Source organism: Patella vulgata, chromosome 3 (genome assembly GCF_932274485.2).
Source record: "Patella vulgata chromosome 3, xgPatVulg1.2, whole genome shotgun sequence".
In the NCBI taxonomy this organism is placed as follows: Eukaryota; Metazoa; Mollusca; class Gastropoda; family Patellidae; genus Patella; species Patella vulgata.
This window is the reverse complement of record NC_065881.2, coordinates 40,964,849-40,981,307: the sequence shown is the minus strand read 5'-3', so window position 1 is coordinate 40,981,307 and position 16,459 is coordinate 40,964,849. Positions and strand designations below refer to the sequence as shown.

Genomic DNA, 16,459 nt, shown 5'->3' with positions numbered 1-16,459 from the left:
AACATATTTAAAACAATTTCAAAGATGCAAATAAAGTTTTACTGCCCTTTGTTAATAAATATTATGCCATTAGATATCAAGTCACATTTGGCAATTCTAGTGTTGACTTTTAGTATCAAGATTTGACTTTTTATTTACCGGGGTACTTAAAAAATGACAATGCAGCAACCGTTATGGCCTGATCAGATGACTTAGCTGCTGTGCACAAATTTTTGTTTGCTTGGCAACCTATTTAATATTTCTTGACTTACTATGTTGAACCACCAAACACTCAAGTGAGAGAGAGAAATGGGGTTTAACGTCCACTAGACACAAACTAGGTCATTTCGGGACTAACATATGGTTTAATGTTATTTCAATAATTCGCTTGTGCGTAGGGGTCTTTAGCAGTGGAAGGAAACCGAAGGACCTGGAGAAAACCCACGAGGTTGGACAGACGACCCTACCCTTGTCACGTACACCCGGGGATTCGAAACCACGCCAGTTGACTCAATGACAGGCTTTCTGATACAGCGCGCACATGCTAACCATTCGTCCATCCAACCCCCCAACGTAGCGACGTGTTGTATGTTTGTTAGCTGTATAATAAGTGACCCGTTTAACATCAGTTACGTCACACTAATCACGTGATCTTTAAAAACACCCTCATTTACAACATTCCTCCCCGTTTTGTTGGCACTTGGTCACAGATTAGGGTACAGGGGGAATCTTACAATACTTCATAGAACATCATACAGGGACCAAACATCTTGTTAAAATCAGTATGTACAATAAAACTGAACACTATCTACACAGTAAAATCATTAAAACTTCTGGCGAAGACTTCTGGTCAGAGTAAAAACATCCTACAACACCTGCCCATGGAATGAATCAGCTGGAACCAATTCATCAACTATAAGCCTGTTATCCAGAACATCATTGATTTCAAGTGAATAGACTCCAGGCAGGGCGAAACAACACCGGTTTCTAGATCTAGAAAGGAATGTCTGTGTCGCTCCAACCATAATGGCAAGTTGTTCAAGCATTGCTTGATTTGATCACGGTGGATAACTATTTGTTGTTTTCTGGCATCCAACCGATACAATGTGAGGTTTGCAGCAATACCAAGATAAGGATCCTTTCAAGGAGGTGGCAACTTCATACTCTGTTCAGTCTTGTAGGACGAATCAATGACATACCCAACATCACCAAGCACGAACCTGATAATGTTATGCCACAAAGACCTGCAACCAAAGGATCGGTACCCCAAGCTAACCAAGTGGCAGAGATCTCCTTTTTACATTGTTGGATGCTTATTTCTGTGCTGGTATAACAGGAGACCCAGCTACGGTCATTCATCTCGGACACAACCAGCACCACAGGAAAGTTGACACACCTTCGAATCGTTCTCACCTGCTTGTGTATCAAAACTGATGTAGGGCTCCAGTCAGAATGAGATGGCATAACATTTTTAGCACCAGTTTCTGCTCCTATGAAACCTGTCTGAATATCAACTTTGGTATCAGGATCTACAGACAGCATAGAACCTTGTCCCAAACACTGGAAATATTTGCTTCGGAAGCAGGTATGCGATATACGGATCAACAAGAATCTCTTCTCCAACCGAAAGGGCACCATTCATCACACAGTTATTCTGCACTGGGAAGTACAATCCAATAGTAACATGATCGAACATAGAAACCACACCAAAATCCAAGAAAGAACTTTCAAAAGTTGTAGTATTACCAGGCAACAAATCACCAGAAAACAGCTCAGAAGCGATTCCCTTCATTCAAACAGCTTTGTCTACCTCTACTTTCTCCACCCCATTCAAAAAAAATGTTGATATCACTGCATCAGTTTGCTGTTCAAACAAGTAGATGGGTAACACTAATCTTACCCCGGAAAGCCCACTCTAACCATGACGATACTAATTAGTATGAATTGTACTTTCTGTTCTTACCCTCACAGCCAGTCGACTGAAGTTTAAAGGATTGATTCTGTCCCTAGAAATTGATTGCCACTGTGCGTGTTGATCCGCAGTGGCACCACTTGGTGAATCCCGAGGATTCCAAAGCAGCTTACTTGAAGCAGAGCAAGGATGAGACCAAGATGGTGACCTGGACAACTGGCCAGAAGAGAGGTCAGACGTGTTGAGATGAATGGATATAAGGGTTAGGAGATGGAGACTGGCTACAAGCTGAAGAATTGCGGTCATCTGAATTCAGATACCCCCGATTGGACACTGGAGAGCTGAATCTGGAAAAGGGATGTTGGGGTGTAAGTGTATTCTGTTGAATGAACCGTGTGTCATAACGCATCATACTCTTTTGGATATCGAACATTGCTGGTCTGTCAGCAACACCGCGAACTTTAAAGGTTGCTATTGTCTCCGTCTGTTGCATCGGGACAGGTTGAACTCCAGATGCAACCCGGTGACCTCAGTTGCATCAGACATTGTTATGATGCCTAAAACTTCCCTTTCTTCTATGATCCTTTCCGCCTCCACTTTCCCAATCTTCGCCAGACACATTAAGGTTCTCAAATCAGCTGTCTGCGTGTCTATAGTAGCCATTCTCCCTCCTTCAATGAAAGCTGACAAAGAAAATTCAGACAATAAAACAGGTTATCTTTATTGTAAATTATCACCAATTGGCTGTAAGTTAATATTCAGAAGATAATTTTGTCAGAGATTATCTTCCATACACCAAGTTAAATTGACCTTTTATGCACCTATTTCAATAATAAGTGCAACAGGGATTGTAACTCATAGAACTTGAAGAACCAACTTGATAAAGTCAGTAAAAATATTAATTTTTAATTCAAATAAGAATTAAATAATTTTTCACTCAATGTGCATCAGCACAATTCATGAAAATTATCAGGAATAAATACACTGACTTTGATTAAAGATACATTATGGGAGATTTTTATAGAGAATTGGCCATTCTTGCTATAACAGTTTAAAAGTAGATGATGAAAGAAAAATATATTGAAAATTTCAGTCAAATTACTTTATTCTGAACATAGTTATCATCGTTGTAATATTTGACTAGAAATGGTAGTGAAATGTGCCTTCACCGTGGTCGATCGTTTGATTGACAGGCGTTAACTCCACCTACATATCTCGATTATCAAGTAAAGTTTTCAATGGCATGCGGAAATGCTGTACAGCGGCCTCGCTAAGTACACTCTATCATTTAGCCTCGATCTAACTGATGTATTCTCATCAGGATGCGCCATATTTGAATTAATTAATAAGTGAAATCCGATTTAAATCCGAGCTGTAGCCGAGCCATCCGTGGGTCTACAGAGTTGATTTTGGGCTTGTTGTTTAAATAAAGATCTAATTTATAATTTCTATAACATCTGAAGCCTAAATTAAGACTTGCAATAATCAGATTTTGCTCTTGCATAATGTATGTTTAATTAGAAGGTGTAATTTTTGGCAGCTATGACCGCCTATAGTAAAGTGTAACTAACGCTGTCGTGAATGACAACAGCTCACATGACCACTTTTCTTCGTTTATGTGAAACAAAGAATAATAATTATCTATATCAATGGGTTTATGCTGTAATCCTTAATATGGTTATTGAAATGACGTTTATTTACTCCTTTCTCTTCTTTCTTCGAGTATATCAAATAACAATCAACAGGAACAATTTGAACCTTCAGAATTCACTGAAAGCTATATCACCTGATCACGACCAAAATGCTGAATCAGCACTTTTATCCAATATTACAATATTCAACGTAATCTTAGTCAAATGAATTTACGGCGACGCCAATGTAATATTTCTTGACTTACTATGTTGAACCACCAAACACTCAAGTAGACGAGCTGTAGTAGCGATGTGTTGTATGTTTGGTAGCTGTATTTTAAGTGACTCGTTTAACATCAGTTACGTCACACTAATCACGTGACCTTTATAAAACCCCTCATTTACAACACTATGTTTCTTTAATTTCAGCGGTGAAACACATATCTAAGAAAGAGGTTGTGCAATTTCACGGTTCTGATGTTTGTGTGAAACCCTTTACTGGAGATGTGAAAATTGAAAAAGAGAACAAAACTTTAAAAATTACTGACTTCAATCCTAACACATCAGTAGAAATGATCGATATGTATTTTGAGAGCAAGAAAAGATCTGGAGCTTCTGCTGAAGAAGTAAAGTCTTTTAAAGAGGATGGTTACACCCTTGTAACTTATTCAACAATTGATGGTAAGTTAAGCACAAATGATTATCAGTAAACAGTCAAAGCAATTCATATTCCTAGGATTTCAGATGAAAAAAACTGCTGAGGTAGGTGGAAGTAATCTGTGTAAAAACTGCCTTCTTGACGATCTAAAGATGCTTGGCAGATCAGTGAGTAAACTTGAACAAATAAGCATTTTAGGATCCCCCAAACCAGGCATGATATTTCCGCGCACATGCGCACGGCGTGCGCAGGCACATTTGCTTTAAAAAAACTTTTTTGCAGGCACATTTTTATACGTCCACATTCATAATGTGAACGTATTATGCCGTCGCCCCTGTCTGTGTGTGTGTGTGTGTGTATGTATGTATGTGTGTGTGTGTGTGTGTGTGTGTCTGTGGTTCGCCTACAGGGCGCAATTCTTCATGGATTTTCTTCAAACTTGGTATACTTATTCCTTATACCCCAAGGAAGATCCCTATTGTTTTTGGTGCATGCCCGACCCCCCGGGGCAGAGCCACGCCCATTTCTAGTATTTGTTTGTTTGTCGTCTACAGGCCACATTTCTTAACTAATAATCTTGAAACTTTGCATACACATTCTTTGTACCCTAAGGAACATCCCTATCGTTTGGGGTGCATGCCCAACCCCCAGGGGCAGAGCCACGCCCATTTTCTTTTCGTGTGTCTTTGTGTCGCCTACAGGGCGCAATTCTTACTGGATTTTCTTCAAACTTGGTATACTTATTCCTTATACCCCAAGGAAGATCCCTATTGTTTTTGGTGCATGCCCGACCCCCAGGGGCAGAGCCACGCCCATTTCTAGTATTTGTTTGTTTGTCGTCTACAGGCCACATTTCTTAACTTATAATCTTGCATACACATTCTTTGTACCCTAAGGAACATCCCTATCGTTTGGGGTACATGCCCAACCCCCAGGGGCAGAGCCACGCCCATTTCCCATTTTCTTTTCGTGTGTCTTTGTGTCGCCTACAGGGCGCAATTCTTACTGGATTTTCTTCAAACTTGGTATACTTATTCCTTATACCCCAAGGAAGATCCCTATTGTTTTTGGTGCATGCCCGACCCCCAGGGGCAGAGCCACGCCCATTTCTAGTATTTGTTTGTTTGTCGTCTACAGGCCACATTTCTTAACTTATAATCTTGCATACACATTCTTTGTACCCCAAGGAACATCCCTATCGTTTTGGGAGCATGCCCAACCCCCAGGGGCAAAGCCACGCCCATTTTCTTTTTTATGTCTGTGTGTCGCCTACAGGCCACAATTCTTCATCAATCGTCTTGAAATTTTTTCATATGAATTGCTTATACCCTAACGGTGATCCCTATTGTTTTTTTTACCCCCAGGGGCAGAGCCACGCCCATTTTCTTTTCTTTTTAGGTCTGTGTGTCAACTACAGGCCACAATTCTTAATCAATCGTCTTGAAAATTTTTCATATGAATTGCTTATACCCTAACGATGATCCCTATTGTTTTTGGTGCATGCCCGACCGCCAGGGGCAGAGCCGCGCCCATTCCTTATATTTATTTATTTGTATGTCATCTACAGATAGCATTTCTTATCGTATCACCTTGAAACTTGGCATACATATTCCTTCTATCCTAAGGAACATCCCTATTATTTGTGGTCAATACCCAACTTTCAGGGGCAGAGCTACGCCCATTTTCTTTTTTTTTATGTCTGTGTGTCACTTGCAGACCGCATTTCTTAATCGATCGTCTTGAAAACTGTTTTATACTTATTCCTTTATACTTATTCCTTAAGCCTAAGGCTGACCTCTATTATTATTTTTGGTGTGTGTCTTGTCTTTTGCCTACAGGCCGCAATTCTTAACAGATCCTTTTGAAACTTTGCATACCTATTCGAAACGTCATGCTTTTAGAATAAAGACATCGATTGTTTTAAAACAAAAATTGCGTTCTGTTAATGTGAACGAAATGTTAAACTGATAGCAGTCCTACAACTCAGTTTTATTTCACAGACCCTCAATGCAAACTGGACCATATCAAACAAAACAGGAATGTGGACGTATATTGCTGCGTTAGCGATGCTCTTGTTAAAGATGTAGCCACTTGCCGCCCAGCACAAAGAAAAAATCGAAGTAAGCCGCCCAGTCGTATTTAAACCCCTTCATCCTTCTCTGTACACAAACTCGGCGCTCGAAATTTACCACGGCAATTAAATGGCAAAGCCATGGTAAAAGCTGACGTACGCAAACCATGTCTGTCACGGCATAATTTATTTTTGTGTGCCGTAGTAGACCCTATCATCCCAAATTAGTTTAAAGAAAGATGTATTGGTATTTTGTTTATTTATACTAAGAAGGTGTGTAGGCCTAGGTCTATTCATTTTACAATTATTCTACGGTCTTTATATTTGTTTATTTGCCGTAAATAGGTTACCCAGACCAATTTACGGCACTCCAATGTTAAAGGTTTGAATGTCGTAATTGTCCAACACGTGCCTGCAAATTTTCACTATGTTTCTTATTTTATTTCTTACCGGTGTTGACCGTGGATTTGCTACGGCCCGAGAGTAGGACTAGGAGGACGTTAAGAGCTTTCTCAGTTTCTGCCTGACCTGATTCTCATTCAACCGTAATAATAATAATATTCGTGAGACACGTACAACAACTTTACAAACAAGTCAAATAATACCACGTGTTTTAATTATCAATATCCACCTGTTGTCATAATTCTTTGTACTCAAATAAAACACAAACACCGTTTTAAGAATCGTTTTAATTTTTAATCTCAAAGTAATAAAGTAGTATTTGAAAAAAAAACCAACAAAACAACAAATACCGAAAGATCCGCAACTTATCTATCCAGAGAAACAGAGTGGGGCGGGACAATTTTATGCTCGGTCGGGTGGTGTCAAAAAGTTTTTATATCCCTGTATCATTGATGAAAATTAAGTGAATTTGGTAAAATTTGAATATATAAATGGAAATTTGATTTGCACTGAACCAAATACAAAAGGCAGCAGATGCTCTGAAAATACACCAAGAAGGGTTTAATTTTCATAAAAGACCACGCCCCCCTCCCAAATATTTTTGGCACTCGCTCCGCTCGTCAAATATATTTTTGCACCACTCACCAAATCCTGGCTACATCCCAGTGTTTCACTCTGTTTCAGTATGACCCTGCAGGCACATTTTCAAGTGTGTGCGCAGGCACACCCAACTTTTATAGAGCCCTGCCCCAAACCCAAGAAGACCAGAGGCTGTGTTGATAAGATTAGTTTTTAATGATAACCTTCCGATCTTAGTCAAACTTCATCAGATACATTAGATTAGGGAAAAAAATGTAAGGTCCTTTTATAGAGGATTAATCTTATATCATTAACAGGATTAATCTGTTCTTCTTTGAGTAATTCTTTTAAGGAACAAGATCATTTATCAAGTATAATATGATGTTTTTTCAGATGTTACAATTGTTCTTTCAAGAGATCATATTCTGGATGGTGAGACATTAACTGTTCAATATTATGAAGAAGAAATTCCAGAATTAAAGGCAATTAAAGTATCTGGATTTAAGTCAACAAGTTTTCAGTTGATGGAGTTGTACTTTGAAAATCAGAAGAAGTGTGGAGCAGAAGCAGAAAAAGTTGAACTGAGTGAAGATAAAACATATTTACTTGTCACGTTTGATACAACCGAAGGTACGTTTAACAATTAAAAGTGGATAAACAATCTGATTAAAATACAGATCTATATTTCGTTTCGTTTTTTATACGCCCTCATTGAAATGTGGTCATATATTGTCCTCGCCTCCGTCCGTACATAGGTCCTGCGTCCACAGTTGCTTGTGGTCGCTCTAGAGGCTAGAATTAATATCCGATGGACTTTAAATTTGTACACAGTGTTTAAGGTCATGAGACGAAGAAGCTTATTGTTTTTTAGCGATTTCCGATAATTACTGCAGAGTTATGGCCCTTGATCACTTCAAAAAATCTTGTGGACACTCTAGAGGCTATAGTTAATATCCAATTGACTTTAAATTAATACACAGTGTTTAAGGTCATGAGACGAAGAATCCTATTGATTTTCAGCGATTTCCGATAATTACTGCCAGAGTTATGGCCCTTGATAACTTCAAAAAATCTTGTGAACGCTCAAGAGGCCAAAGTTAATATCTGATTGACTTTAAATTTATACACAGTGTTTAAGGTCATGAGACAAAGAAGCCGATTAATTTTCAGCAATTTCCAATAATTACTGCCAGACTTTAAATTTATATGCAGTGTTTGAGGTCATGAGACGAAAAATCCTATTGATTTTCAACTGCCAAAGTTATGGCCCTTGATCACTTTGAAAAATCTTGTGACGCTCTAGAGGCTTATTATATCATCCGATTGACTTCAGATTGATACACAAAGTTTAAGGTCTTGAAACGAACAAGTATATTGATTTTTAATGAATTTTGATAACTTGAACAGCTAAATCCGTGATATTAAATATTTCGTATACCAAACATTAGCATGGGGAAGAAATTTATAAAACCAAACAAATTCTAATGATTTTCTGATAATTACTTAATGAGTTGTTACTCTTAATCAGATTTTAGTGTATTATAAATGTTTCATTACTGAAAAAGTAAAAATATGCAACAACTCTTGTTGACTGCCCAGATGATTTAGCTGCTGTGGGCGTATGTTTCGTTGCCTGGCAACCTATCTTTAATACTTTCGATGGCCTACCCTACATGAAGATCTGACCGGTTGTAGTGGAAGGTCGCGTCTGGGGTCATACGAGTGGCTTTTGACCCTATGACGTCAGACATTGATTAATCAATCACCGGTGACATTTCAAGTGGTTTACCCACAGTTACGTTCACCGCACACCAAGAACTTGTTGTAACAGACCGTTTTATTGGCTAATCCCTCACATCAACCAGAACGCAGATTATAACAACTCTTCCAGATCCTAGTGTTGTGAAAGCAAGTAAAACAAAATTTTGAACTATAAATGAAAGAAAGGAAATAGGATCTGTGTGTTAATCAGATTGAGTGGATACACATACACACTTGTTTACTTTTAGTGAAACAGCGGGTAAATTTAACAGAGTGGATACACGATTTATTTACTTTTAGTGAAACAGCGGGTAAATTTAACAAAGTGGATACACAATTTATTTACTTTTAGTGAAACAAGGGGTAAATTTAACAAAGTGGTTTTGTTAGCACGGGAAAAAAGTTTATGTGTAAGGTAAGGAAAAAACATCTGAATCAAAAGTTGGTAAGAAAAAACGGGTTGTTTTGGGTATATTTTTTAAGAACACAGTATACTTTCTGTTTTTGTTCCAGAAGCTGAATTGGTATGTAGTAGAAAACATATATTAGATGGTTGTGAGTTAATAGTTGAAATATTCAACCCATCAACACAAGATAATTCAACACATGATGATGGTAAAATAATAGTTTGTGTTAGTGGATATAAAGATACAACAAGTAAACAGATGATAGAGATGTATTTAGAGAGTAAGAAAAGATTTGGTGCAGTTGCTGAAAATATTGAAATAAATCAACAGGAAAAATGTGCTTATGTTACTTTATCGAGTGAAAGGGGTAAATATCATGTTTAATCTTTAAAGTTATATTCCATATATGCCCTTCGGGCATCTCGGATTTATATTGCATATTTCTCATTATTCTTTCTAACTATGCACACTCGCTTAAACTTTAAAGGCTAAAAATAGCTCACCGAATCAGTGTGTATAAACACGTGACCACCCTCTGTATAAACAATCATAACATTTTCAGTATTGTCTTTTTCTCTTTTGATCTAGACTGTGCACATTCGTGTGTTCGTGATAAAGCTGTTATCATGTTCTTAAATTTTCTTTCCATTGTGTTCAATGTGTGTTGATCATTTATATTTTATCATGGACCTGTATTAGGGAGGGATTCTGCGAGGCAGATCTTTTAAATGATCATAATGTAACCGCAAACTTGCTAGATTTAAACGTCATAATTATACGGCTTTTTTAGACAAGAGATTATATTCACCATGAGCGGGACAATCAAGAATAAACCGGATGTTTACAACAGCAGTCCAATGATGGAGGTATACTTCCGATTCTGAACTCGATAATAACATTTTTAACATACCCATAGGTTAAAACGAGCATAATAACAGAAATTTTCCGCTAAAAGGTCTATAAAGGCCTTTAAATCGAACGCCAATAATATAGTTGGTTTGTAAATTTATCCAATTCAATTGTGTTGAGTCAACAGAATTTGATTGATATATGATAATAATGATAATGATGATCGTAACGTTAACATTATATTACCGGTACTGATTATTAACATAATATTAACAATAATAAAGAGGGTTACCCTTATATTAGTAGTAATAATAAGTATATAAGTAGATCAAATAAAAAGGTTGTTATTAATAAGCCTGCAACAAATAATGTTGTTACCACAAAATGAGCCGTTACGGCCCCTGCTATAGGCTTGAATCATAGTGCAAGTAATATTAATTTGCATTAGTACCGGTACTGATTATTAACATAATATTAACAATAATAAAGAGGGTTACCCTTATACTAGTAGTAATAATAAGTATATAAATAAATCTAATAAAAAGGTTGTTATTAATAAGCCTGCAACAAATAATGTTGTTACGACAAAACGAGCCGTTACAGCCCCTGCTATAGGCTTGAATCATAGTGCAAGTAATATTAATTTGCATTATTACCGGTACTGATTATTAACATAATATTAACAATAATAAAGAGGGTTACCCTTATACTAGTAGTAATAAGTATATAAGTAGATCTAATAAAAAGGTTGTTATTAATAAGCCTGCAACAAATAATGTCGTCATGACAAAATGAGCCGTTACGGCCCCTGCTATAGGCTTAAATCATAATGCAAGTAATATTTTCAGGTGGTGGCATTTTAGTAGATAAAAATGAATTTGAGTTTCTTCAAAACCAGGTTTCCTTGATGTCCAATCTTCACTGATTTAATATAACAATCCATCTTAAAATCAAAGTCTTGATTGTAATTGTTGTTCATCAGTCTGTTAGGTCGGTTAATAGACCTGCATCACATGGTTTTGAAGACGCGGTATCACTACATCATGAAGATAAAAAGTATACAATAACATTTTAAGTAACTAATAATCAATCAGGTTTAGATATCATGGATCCTCAAAGTTTGTATGATGAATTCATGGAGTAAACACAAGAAACTAAGTTTGACATCCCCAAAATCTTTTAGGGTGATGATGTCTTTAATGATTCTGTGAACAACCAAGCTACCAATAAAAAGGTTGAGAAAAAGAAATTGACATTCTACTATCCTCTATCAGTTAAATGCAAGAGATTGTTGCCACCTTTGTTGGACCAGGATATTTGTCATGCCCTGCCCAAAGCGGCTCAGGATTGTTATCTTCAGGAGGTTCAAAAACTATCATGTCTGGGTTTATGCCCTCTGATACCTCTTTTAAATAAAAATATTGACCCTGAGGTAGTCCTCTATTGTAGATTCTATCATAACCTTAGGCAATGCCCATTTAGAGTTGTCTCTGAAGCATAGATTATTTCTTAGGAAATATCGCAGCAAAAGGTAGCACCCAATATATTTAACCACAAGGCCTGTTGATTTGTCCGGCTGGATTGTTACGGCAGGCCCTTCGGGGAATGTCATCTCCAACATTTCAACTCCTATATTCAGAAGGCTATTCCAAGTAGACTGCCTTTTAATCGTAAACAGATGTCTTTAATAGATGAGGAAGTCATTAAAATGATATGTAAGAAAGCCTACTTCTGTATCAGCATACAGTCATATTATTATTATTATTATATTATTATTATAAAAAAAAAAACAAAAAAACTTTTTAAGCAGGAAACACTGGCAATTGCCCTAAGGCTATTAAACAGAACGATTTTTTAACATCCATTGATATTAAAGAGGCTTACTTTTCAATTCCTGTTTGTCTTGATCATCGAATATATCTACGTTTCAAATGGCAAGATCAAGTTTATGTGTTTACATGTTTACCTTTTGGTCTTTAATCGGTTACACATATCTTTACAAAAACTCTCAAACCTGTGTTTGCTTGGCTCAGGAAACAGGGCATTATATGTACATACTTTATAGATGATTCTTTATCTGCTGCAGGCTTTTTTAGTTTTGGCTTCATAATTAATGCAGAAAGTATTTTAGGCTTCATAATTAATACAGAAAGTTATCAAGCTTGTTGACATGAGAGAGTTTCTAAAATAAATAATAATGGCTGAGGAAATTTTGTTTAGTTCAAATTTGTTAATTCATATGAGCCATCATTTATTGGTCAGTGTTCCTTTAGTAGAACTTCTATTATACTTGCATTATTTTTATCCATTATTTAGACAAACAGAAAAATATATTTCTGTCACACTGTATCTTCAGTTGTGATAATGATATCATTCATATTCAGGCAATGTTTTTGGAAATAGAATGGTGGATATCTAAGGTTTGTATATATATAATGGGTTTTATATTCATCCACCTAGTATACATGTATAAATGGTTCATAACATCAGATGCTTTCCCATATGGATGGGGTGCCCACAGGGGTAATTTCCAAAGCAATGGCCGTTGAAATCTTTAAGAGCAAGGAAACCATATAAATTACTTAGAAGTTTGAGTAATATTCTATGTTCTGTCTGTGGTCATATTTGTTTTTTTATACACATTTGTATCCAGTCTGATAATACTTTTGTATTACTTATATAAATAATCAGGGTGGTTATATTGGTAATCTTTTTGAATTGTCTAAAGAAGTTTGGCTGTGGTCTTTGAAAAAAGGAATTTTTTTGTCAGCCAAACATGTTGTTGGTAAATCTAATGTATTGATGGACATTTTGTCTAGAATATTTTCTAGTTCAACGGAATTAAGCTAAATGAGTATATCTTTACAAAGATTTGTAATCCTTTTTTCAGACTTAATAGACATTTAGAAAAATGTTTCTTGACATCCAGACCTTTTTTCTAGCATGCAATGCTTTTTCTATATATGTATCAATGGTTCTGGCAAAGGTATTTCAAAACAGTAGATCAAGCAGCCATAATCATTCCAGGCTGGTCAACTCCTGTATGATATCCAATTTTACTATCAGTGCTCACAGCCGACCCAGTTCGGTTACCTGTTCGCAAGAACCTTTTACTTTTAAGCCACAATGGTGCTTTACAATCTCTTCGAGGGAAGAATCTATATCTAACAGGATGCAGGATGCCTGGCAATCCTTCTATAATAGAGGAATATCAAAGCAATCTGCTAATATCCTTAATTCTTGGCGGTCATCTACTACGAACAGTATGCATTCGCCTAGCTGGAGAAGATGGAATTTTTGGTGTTGTGGACAACAAATTAATTCATTTCATCCATCTGTAGTTTTATAAATTTCTTAGGAGATATGTCTAATCAATTTCCTTATAGTGTAAAAAACATTATTAGATTCTCTGTAACTCAACAGATATCTGTTTACTTGGAATGCTTCAATATTAGTAAATTAGTTGGGTACGCTGTATCCATTGCAAAATTCATCTTTGAGAATACTGACATATAAAAACAGTTGGTTTGTTCGCTTTAGCTACAGCTCAGAGGTGTCAAATTTTAACAGCCTTTTGCCATAATGCTTTATATGATTCAGGCTCTGTTATTACCTTGAGAGTAAATAAGGTTTCGAAAACTTCTCGACCTTTAACACCGTTATTCAGGGTTAAAATTCCAAGTTTTAAAGATATCAGGATCTGTCCTTGTTTTACTTGAGACAGTATATCCGTACAACAGTAGAATACCATAAATCCAGTCAAGGATTTGTTTTCCATTTATACGAAGAAGGCTGTAGCTCCAGGAACTTTTGCTAGGTGTTTAAGAGAAATATTAAAGTTAGCTAGTATTGATACTTCTATTTTTAAAGCCCACTCAATTAGAGGGGCATCAACTTCTTCGACATTTAATGGTGGTTGTTCACATTCAGACATTTTGAAGGCTGCAAACAGGAAATATGGATATATATTTGCCAGGTTTTACCACCAGTATGTGCTAAATTTGTTCATCTTGTATGCTGGCTGTGGAATAAATAATAAATGAACTACTAATTTGTTTTAATTGTTATTTCCTTTGTTGACAACCCTTTAAACTATGCAATATAAATCTGAGATGCCCGAAGGGCATATATGGAATACAATCCCCCTCTCATCCAAGCACCCGAAGGGCGTGATGGATGAGAAGGATTATATGAATATATAGCCCAAGGGCTCGAGGATTTATCTTCCCTCACTTGAGCCCTCCCTTTGCTATATTTGGCTGTCAACAAATCTTTAAAAAGACAATACTGATAGTGTTATGATTGTTTATATAGAGCGTGGTCACGTGTTTATACACACTGATTTGGTGAGCTATTTTTAGCCTTTAAAGTTTGAGCGAGTGTGCATGGTTAGAAAGAATAATGAGAAATATGCAATATAAATCCGCGAGCCCTCGGGCTATATATTCATATAATCCTTCTCGTCCATCACGCCCTTCGGGTTATATCTTGTACTATAACCACTTTAATGTTAAAGTTATCTTGTGCATTGCCAACTGCTATCCAAGTTTTTGTATCTATTACATATACCATTCATTTACAACACTCTTACTAACCTTTAATCCAGGAACCCCCACCTTTTCAGCCAAGAACCCACAAAACTTAACCCACGAGGACTAGAGGCCACAATCATAAAAAACAGCTAAAATCACAGGTTACAATCATAATCTATTAATGATACATCTGATAATGTATCAATCTTGTGTGGTATGTCAGTCATGTAGTCTAGTTGTTCACCTGGTATGTGTACAGTCCTAGGCCTGTAATAATACAGACTTCACTCAAAATAAAAACAAACTATAAGCGAGACAAACCACAGAAAAAGTGGAATATTTCCCAAACTTTGTATTATTTTAGTATAAGTCATGATGGTAATTTGTTTCAAGAAATTTCGATGATGGCACATTAAAGAATTTTGTCTAAAGGAAGGGCGGGGTAAGCTGTTGAATTATTGTATCTTTCTGTGCCAAATCCGAAATTTGCTGTTATAAAGACCAGGAAAATCGTGTGAATGATAAGTTGGTAAAACGGACTATTTTGATATATTTTCTATGCAAACGATTGTACTTTTTTCCAGATGCCAAATTGGTATGTAGTAGAGAACATATATTAGATGATTATAATTTAACAGTTGAAATATTCAACCCATCAACACAATTAGATAATTCAACACATGATGATGGTAAAAGAATAGTTCGTGTTAGTGGATATAAAGATACATCAAGTAAACAGATGATAGAGATGTATTTAGAGAGTGAGAAAAGATTTGGTGCTGTTGTTGAAAATATTGAAATAAATCAAGAGGAAAAATGTGCTTATGTTACTTTATCTGCGGAAAAGGGTAAATATGCCTTTATGTTCAAGATATTTTGTATAATGCCCCAATGTGCTTTTACCTTAAAGTTATTTTGCATAATACCCCAATGTTCTCTAATCAACTATAATTCATTAAAACCTTTAACAAAATTCTGTGATATTTATACGCCCAATGTGGGGGTATTATGTCGTCACCCTGTCAGTCAGTCAACAATAGGCTAGTGAACGGGTTAGAGGCTAGAGTTTTAGGTGGATTCTTTTTTAAATATTTTGCGTTCAGCTTTCCACAATTTCGCCCAAAACCTTGTGAATGTTGTCATGGTGTCGGGTTAGGGTTGTCGTGGTGTTGGGATTTCGTGGTGCCGGGTTATCGGCCATATTCTTATCAATACTATGATTATATACACTGATCCTGGTGTTGGTCAAGAAAGTTCCCTGGGATTTTGCAGAGTAGTTCCTCCCTGTCGTTAGTGCAGGACAAAGGGTCTGGGTAAGTACAGTGTCTAGTTGTGTAGATTGGACAAAAAACAAGTTCCTGTTTACACATTGCCGTGCACATAAAAGAATCCTTCACAGTTGAATTTCGATTAAAAAATACCACGAATCATTGCCTGATTGGTGCAGAAAAGTAGGAAAATTGAATGAAATGAAATTGTGTTCAATGCCCTACTGTTCTGCACTGAGCTAATGAAGACAGGCACACGCTATACAGTGTACTGTGAGGGAAACTGGGCTAATGAAGATGGGCATACGCTATACAGTGTACTGTGAGAGAAACTTTGCTCGGATAGCGGCGCTACTCTTATATTGAATTCCATCTGTCAGGGCGTCTTTTATGTGCTCGCTTAGATATAA

The 16,459-nt window shown here is 36.5% G+C and overlaps 1 protein-coding gene and 1 long non-coding RNA gene across 5 annotated transcripts in view; both read left to right on the top strand.

Annotated features, from left to right (window-relative positions):
• LOC126814529 (protein mono-ADP-ribosyltransferase PARP14) overlaps nucleotides 1-16,459 on the top strand; it is a 123,955-nt gene that overhangs the window by 50,040 nt on the left and 57,456 nt on the right. For all 4 annotated transcript variants that reach the window (XM_050539727.2, XM_050539726.2, XM_056099580.1 and 1 more), the window contains 4 exons: nucleotides 3,952-4,203; nucleotides 7,626-7,862; nucleotides 9,507-9,767; nucleotides 15,366-15,629. In XM_050539727.2, coding sequence (XP_050395684.2) covers nucleotides 3,952-4,203; nucleotides 7,626-7,862; nucleotides 9,507-9,767; nucleotides 15,366-15,629 — 1,014 coding nt within the window. The remainder of the gene's footprint in view (nucleotides 1-3,951; nucleotides 4,204-7,625; nucleotides 7,863-9,506; nucleotides 9,768-15,365; nucleotides 15,630-16,459) is intronic.
• LOC126814566 (uncharacterized) overlaps nucleotides 1-16,459 on the top strand; it is a 114,037-nt gene that overhangs the window by 40,122 nt on the left and 57,456 nt on the right. The window lies entirely within an intron of this gene.